At 44.1% G+C, this 8,039-nt stretch overlaps 1 protein-coding gene across 1 annotated transcript in view; it reads right to left on the bottom strand.

Moving 5' to 3' along the window:
• Positions 1-4,661: 4,661 nt before the first annotated feature.
• Cdkal1 (CDK5 regulatory subunit associated protein 1 like 1) overlaps positions 4,662-8,039 on the bottom strand; it is a 528,588-nt gene continuing 525,210 nt past the window's right edge. Inside the window, exon 16 of the mRNA XM_028775689.1 lies at positions 4,662-5,557. Coding sequence (XP_028631522.1) covers positions 5,354-5,557 — 204 coding nt within the window. The 3' untranslated portion in view covers positions 4,662-5,353. The remainder of the gene's footprint in view (positions 5,558-8,039) is intronic.

Raw genomic sequence — 8,039 nt, 5'->3', positions numbered from 1 at the left:
GCTACCTTTTAGTCTGAAACTATAAAATTTCACAGAAGCCACTTCCACGGTGGTGCATGTCATTTGGGACCATCTGTATCTGTTCTCATTCTAAAGTCAATCCAATTAGACTCGGAATAAACTATCTCATATTTCCTTTAGAGCACCAACTATTTTTTCCCTCTACAATGGCTAATGTTATGTGAAGAGAGGAACTGATATATGTAAAGACATTCTGTATTTTTATTTTAGACAAGGTCTCCCTGTGTAGTTCTGGCTAGAGATCAGGCTTCATCTATCTCCTGTGTCCTGGGAGTTAATGAATGTACAATCATATCTACTTAAGGACATAGTATTTATATATACAATACCCTGCAATATATGTCTCAACACCCTTCAATAAAAAGTGTTTTCAATTTTATATAACATACTCAAAGAAAGAAAGTGGTGTGGTTAAACCCAAGGTTTGCTGATGGTGATCTCTTATGCTTTTTCTTTATATTATTTGCCTTATATGTGTACTGAGAACCACAGGGACCCGTGTCATCCTTTATAGCTTTAACACCCTATAAGTCAAACTGTATTGTAGGCTAAGAACAAGTGTATTCCTGGCTGAGCATAATAGCACAAGTCCTTAAATCCCAACACTTGGGAGACAGAGGCAGGTAGATCTTTGAATTCTAGGACATCCAGAGCTATGTACATAGACCCTGTTTGGTTGTTGTTGTTTGGTTTGGTTTTTTTTTGGGGGGTTGTTTTGGTTTGTTTGTACCATAAACAAAATATTTACTTTATGTTAAAATCATCACAGTGGAAGAAAAAAGTCATCCCTTGACTTAGCACTGGAGGTGTGCATCTGCTGGCCAGAACACCACACCTTCAGCATTGAAGCAGGCCCTGTGTGCCTTTCCTTCTTTCTCTGCCTTTATTCTCATTTAATATTTGCTTTTAATCACATCAGTGAACAAAAATCAGCTCTTACAAAGATATAGTATCATCAAAAGTTAGTGTTAAAATGGAATTTTTTAAAATATGTATGTATGTGTGTGTGTTGTGTGTAGCACACTGCATGTGTGGAGGTCAGAAAATGACTTTGGAGAGTTGGGTTGCTCCTTATCCATGAGTCCTGGAGATCAAACTCAAGTTCTCTGGCTTGGTGGCAAATGTCTTTACTTGCTGAACCATCTTGCTGGCCCCAAGATGGAATTGTTGTGAGCCTGCAGTTTGCATGGCATTTGATAAATGCTGTTTCCTTCAAGAACCTGAGAATACCTGAGGCACTTTTGTCAGCTCCCTGAGATTCCTAGGGTGCTCTGGAAATCAAGCGAGCCTTCTTGATATGCATATTCATTTCTATTATATTGCATCTGATTCAGATATGCCTGCAGTGATTTGGAATGGTTTCTCCAGACAAGCCCACTGAGAGACCTCTCACATTACAATTTCACCTCTGCTCAGGCCTGAAGATCATCTTTTCCCCTTTTCTCCTGCCCTCACTTTCCTTTGTCTCCTCCCATTCTTCATTTTAAACTATTTGTTTTATCTTCAATCTCTTCAAATTTCACTTGTAATTTGAACTTTCCCTCCATGGCACTGCATGCACAAGGGAACTCTGGCTGGGGTGAACTCACCAGACAGAGCAGGGGTGCTGGACATCTCTTCACACATTTTCCCAACATAGAGCACAGGCTTGACTAAATCTTTACATTCCCAGGTGGGCCATTTCATGTCTGGCAAAGCAGGGACTAAGATGAAGGGAGAAGAGGAGTAAAGAAAACAAATCTCCACAACTAATCCAATGTGTACTCTAAGTTCTGGAGTAGGATGTCACAGAATCGACGCTAAGCTCATCTAAGACCCAAGCATGGTCAGTCCTGGATACACATACATTAGCACAGGTCAAGTCGAGGTCACAGATGAGGTGAGGGCACAGGATGGCCCAGTACTAGTGCAGAGGATTTGTATTTGAACTGTGTTCCAGTTGCACCTCTTCTCTTAGTAGCTCTGTGCTCTTGGGCAAGGCAGTCTGTGAGTTCTTTCTTTTCAGTTAGGTGGTATTAATACCTATCTTGATTTGTTTCTTCAGAACTGAATAGCACTGATAAAATGTACTTCCTGTCTAGCACATCATGATAGTGAGTGGCTATCCAAATCCTTATTATTGCAATAGGGCTAGGTCCCACTGCAAGCAGATGGCATGGAGGGGCCTGGTGAAGACCTCAAACGTCAAATGAGAGAATACAGGAGAATGGCCAGCTTCCCACCACCTGCTTGTGGGTTGGGAACAGGTACAAACCGCTCAGTGGCTACGATAAATGCTGTAGTGGGCTAAATCCACTCCTTAGTATACACTCAGCACACTCTTACTCCTTTGTGTCAAGCCATCTTTAGAGTAGCATGTCTCAAAATGCAACAGGTCAGAAACAAATATAGAATGGGTAAACACAAGGTATTTTTGGATAGAATACTATTCCACAATAAATGTCAACAAGTCACTGCTACATGTGACAGATGGAATGGATTTCACAATGTTGAGCAAAAGAAGGTAGACATGAAAAAGTTTGTATTTATACAAATGCCTTCAATGGTCAGTGTTAGAGAGATGGATGGTGGTTGTGCTTTCTGTGGTGGAGTTAATGGGTGGGAGGTTATCTGAGTGGCCTCCAGGTGCTGGCTTAAAAGGTAACTCACTTTGTGGAAATCCTTCCCAGTTAAAATTGCTTACATGAAGTTTTCTCTGTTAAAAGAGGAGAGATACAACCCACAAGTCATGTCCTATCTGGGCAGACTGTTGGTATGAGTCAGGTCATGATGGACACAGCCTTAAGACTTATACACTTCTTGATGAAGTACATGTAGCTGGATCTGGCAGGAGCTCTGGTATGGACCCAGGATGAAAAAACTTTCATTTAGCCACAAAAGCCTACCTTCACCACAATGGTGGGAAGAGCAACTATACACCAGTTAGTTTTTAACCCAGTTGCACAGACAGCACTTCTGCACGTATATTCACTGATAAAAAAAAAAACAAAACCCACATGCAGACATGCTTGGCTTCAAAGGAAACGCAGTTGGAGCCGCACTGGACAGGAGAGAGGCAAGATGGAGAGGACTCAGTGCCACTGAAAGCCACACCTGCTTTAGCCACACTCAGACCTGTCCCCAAGAACTGTGTTTCCACACCCTCTCATGACTCAAATGTAGAATGAGACAGTCTTCTCTCCTCCCCTCCTCCAGCAGGAGGTAACAAAAAGGAGCAAACTAGATTTCCAGGTCATTGCTATCCCCTGTGCAAGCTAGTCACCAACAGAGTGATGGACATTGTGTGTGACAGTTCTCTACTACTGGGCATGGCTGCTCCTTCTGTGGACCAAAGAGCACACCAGAGTCACAGTTGTGGAGAGTCCTGAACAGAGGAACCAGCCTTTGAAGGTTGTTACTGGGTCAGTGGGGCTGTTGGACAACTGTGTGTGTGTCCTTCTCTCACAGGCAGGAAAAATGGAGGAAGGCTAGAAGAGAGGGAAGCAGAGGGCTGGAGAGGAGAGAAGGGGATGAGGATGAGGGAGGAAGAGACAGGGGTGAGAAATGGAAGTAAGGAGTGCCTCCAACAAGCCATAGGTGGAAAATTCTTCTGCCCCACATACTGTGGCTCTAGGTTTGGAAAAGTGTTCTGATGTTTGCTGGGTTATTATTAAAGAAGCACCGCCCTGGAGTGCACTGTTTATCCACAAAGCAATGGCTATGCCTGCTCAAGAAAGGCAGTCAGTGGCAGGCTCTTGCCCTGTTGCTACATGTCCTGATTACTGTGACCACTGAGGCATGCTCCCAAGTCCCTCTGCAGTGCTCAGAGGACACAGGCAGATATTTACAGTTTTTATCTCAGTGTACATGATGTCTATGCACACATTTCAAGCATGTGTATGAAGGCCAGAGGACAACCTCAGGTGGTAGTCCTTGCCTTCTACCATGCTTGAAACAGGGTCTCTTGTTTTCTGATGCACATAGGAGGTTGGCTGGCCTGTGGAATTCTGGGAATTCTCCTGCCTCTGCCTTCCATACTGCCATGGGAGTTGGGATTACAGATGCATGCAATCTCACATCTGGTTTCCTGTGGGTTCTGAAATCTGGACTCAGGTTTTTATACTTGCATGGCAAGCACTTTACCCACTAACCTACTTCCCCAGCCCTGATCTCTGGTTGCCCTTTGAGAACCGGCCGGTTGCTCTCCCTTTCATTGAAGGTTTTAATAAGAAACCTTCCTTACAGATTCCTTCCTTACCTTTCTTACAGATGCTTCATTTAATTGCATCATAAGCATAGACTTTGACCAAATTAAAAAAAAAAAGACAAAGACAAAAGAAAAGACAAAGCAAACAGTAGTAGTCAGGGCCGGGCTGGCAGCTTCCCTCAGTACAATGCAAGTTCCTTCTAGAAGCACATGGCAGGGTCAGGAGATTCATGTCAGTAATGAGTGTTCATGTGTGCATATTTGCATATGTGCATTTTCTCCAACTAATGACATCATATTTTGGGATGGGCTCTTTAGGAGATGCATGTAAGGAAGAGCTGACAGGGGATGGGTCTAGAGATGAAAATATTCCTATGGTATCTAAAAGCACTTACTTGGTTTTCCTTTACCTACCCAATCCAAATAACTCATTTAAAGGCCAGTAAACACAGCGTTCTCTTATTGCACCAATTCTGTTTATTGTGAAAGAAGTCATTTAGTTAGTAAAGACTGCTGATGGTGTTGGGTCAAAATAATAAATGTAGCATGTCTGGCTGGTGTGTCAGGAAAGGATCACGGTTTGTTTGAAAGTTTGTGGGTGCCACAGGCATGGAATCCTCACATTTTCTAGAACACCAGGAAGAGTCCTTTAAGTGGTGGACTTGGGTCCAAGTTCTCAAAATAGATTTCTATATAAACTTTTTAGGAACACATCTGCTGTAAAAAAAAAAATGTTTGTAGCATGGGGACTCCAAACACAGCCTGGAGAATGTTTAAGGGCTAATGTTCTTCCACACAAGGACAGGATGGCCAGAGCCACGGATGGATGGGCAGAGCCACTGTGCACTTAGGCTGGGGCTTAATGACTGGAGCTAAAAAAAAAAAAAAAAGAAAAAAAAAAAAGAACAACCACACAACCACTTGCATTGGTTGTTAAGAAGAAGTCAAAGGGAGTTTGATGAGGAAGGCATGTTCAGAAGCTGTGATCTGGTCTGAGGTCGAATGGCTCAGCTCAGTGTGAGCGCATTAAGAAGGTATCCAGACAAAGCAGTGTGTCCAGTTCACATGATTGTCTCTTGTGAACTGGGGTTGTTGCTCTCCTGTTTGTTGATGGCTCTAATTAGAAACTTACTCCTTATGGACACTTTACTTAGTTACATTGTAAGAATAGATAGACTCTGGCCAGAAATGCAAAAGGAGAGCGACGAGAGCCAGGCCTGTAGCCACCTTCAGAGCACAGTCGTACTGCGACATCTGCAGCGCCATTCTGGAATATGCCGAATCATGTTGAGTCGCAGGACAGGTGTCTGAAGTTGAATTCAGATGATTCCCAAGCCTATTTCTGAATTCCTATAAAGACAGAAATAGGTAAGAAAAGCAATTTTCAGGAAAAAAAAATTCCTGCAGCTATATCAGTCATAGTTCCTCTCACTATAGAAACATCTGGATGCCCTGCAGGGTCTAGGTAGCCCTGTGGTCGGTATGGAGAAGTCTGTTTCTTTTTTTTTTTTTTGAAGATTGCAACACAGTCATGTTTTTGTTTTTTATTTTGTTATGTTTGTTTTTAGACTACATGGAAGACATTTTGTTCATCAAATGGACTCTTAAAGGCAGATATTACAAGATGGTTTGTCTGCCATTGGAGGAAGGATGAGCCCACCTCCAGGTAGGCCTATAAGGATTTGAGTGACCAGAGGGGCACAGTCCAGAGTTCCCTCCATTCACCTTGCTGTGACAGACACAGGAAAGCCTGGAGAACACCACTTGAGGAGAGTATAGGGTGGCTGACCACCACTGCCCTGCTTTTTGGGAGGTATCCACTCAGCAAGGCGTCTAGTCTGCCATGAGGTGAGTTGAAGGAAGAACACTGCTACACTCATGGCAGTTTTAATTTCCAATGCACCTGTTGTCTTTATTACATGAGATGTTTCACATCATACATCTCCTATCAAAATAATGCCCCCATACAGTAGGACCATCCCTGCTAGAGCCAAAGGATGTGGAGATGGACACTCAGAGAGGATGAAGGAGAGGCTCAGCAGAAGCAGTGCGGGATGGTTGTTCTTGAGATGATCGATGGGCTTGTGCCTCCCTGAGCACTCTGACAGGCCTGAGCACCTCTGTCTCTGTGTGGAAGCAACACCTGCCCACTGCAAACACTAGTGCCTGAGCAGGAATGTGGACAGTTGCAGAGGCGCATGCTGACAACAGAAGTGGGAGATACTAAAGACCCGAAGACCTTTAGTTAGGACAAGGGCAGGAGTACAGAAAGAACTGAGTAACACCTAATGGCAAAACTAAAACAAGATGCAATGGGGTTTACATAAAAGATGAGTTGAGTATAAGGTACAGAAACCTGGAGTCTGAAGACAGCTCAGACTGCTTTTACAGAGAACCCAAGGTTTAGCGCTCAGCATCCACATGAGGCAGCTCACAACCACCTGTAACTCCAGCACCACAGGATCTGACTCCCCCTTCTGGACTCAGAGATCACTGCACTCATGTGTGCAAACCCCACAGAAATTCTCTCTCTCACAGAAATTCTCTCTCTCTCTCTCTCTCTCTCTCTCTCTCTCTCTCTCTCCCTCTCCCTCTCCCTCTCCCTCTCTCTCTCTCAGAACAGAAATATAGAAACAAAGGCTTTTACCGTAGGAGACTGACTGGGAACTTAGTTGCTGGCTAGCAGGGTATCTTTCTCAACCCCAACTAGAGTCAAATTTTCTTTGTTTCTGTACTTCTCAGGCATTTGGGCCCACGCTGCCCTGCTGGCCTCTGTGCACTGAGAGTCTAACAGGGAGCCACACAGCAGGGTAGAATGGAGTCAGTGTTCCACAGCAGGAGTGGGGCAGTGCTGAACCTAACCTGCCACAGTCCCCAGGAGACAGCTCTTTTGTGAGGCTGGCTTCTGTGGTATCTGCTACAAGCTTCTGCTTCAGCTGACTCAATGTGCTCAGGATAGGTTTGTAATTTGTTTGTTTGTTTGTTTTTTCGAGACAGGGTTTCTCTGTGTAGCCCTGGCTATCCTAGAACTCACCCTGTAGACCAGGCTGGCCTTGAACTCAGAAATCCGACTGCCTCTGCCTCCCAAGTGCTGGGATTAAAGGCGTGCGCCACCACCGCCCGGCGGGTTTGTATTTTTTAATAATCATTAGGAGTTACTTACATGAAACTGCCACCAAACCCAGAAGACTGCATTCATGTGTCCACCAACTTCAATACTGTTAATAATGTGGGCATATGTCCATCAAGTAACCCTGCTTCCATGTGTCATGTGACTCAATTCACCACTTTCCCACCCATAACAGTGCCTTTGGTAATTATGCTCAGAGGTGGATACTGGAGATGCCTCATTCTACTTTATACCAAACACCGGCAAGGACAAGGTGGCTCTCAGCCTGATGAGCTTTTCATAGTTGGGCTTTATTCTGATGCCAGCACCCACAAGGCAGACTTTGCTTACCATCTAATTCCAAGCCTTCTTTTCTTCCTCTTTTCTGTTAGAATACGTTTTAATACTTTCATTTCTTTCTGGGCACCAACTTCCTGCCTTCTCTTTTCATTTCCACTTAATCATGTTGAAAAGTCCCTTTCCCCTGTCAAGAAGAGAGCCGTATTGTTGCTGTGGAGTCTCTTGCTTAACCTGTAGCCTAATTTCTACCACAGAGAAAACTAATCTTGCCTCAGTCCCTCCAAGGTCTCTCAACATTTGAGTTGTTGTTTGCTTGTTTTTGAGACAAGTTCTTGTGTAGTCCCATTTTGCACTGAACTCCTGATCCTCTCCCCTGTCCACATAAGGGCTGGGTTTATGGCCATGAGTCATCATGCCTGCCTG

The sequence above is a fragment of the Grammomys surdaster genome, unplaced genomic scaffold, assembly GCF_004785775.1.
Source record: "Grammomys surdaster isolate TR1022 unplaced genomic scaffold, NIH_TR_1.0 258, whole genome shotgun sequence".
NCBI lineage: Eukaryota > Metazoa > Chordata > Mammalia > Rodentia > Muridae > Grammomys > Grammomys surdaster.
Note: the sequence above shows the minus strand (reverse complement) of the source record. Positions and strands in the feature narration are given on the sequence as shown.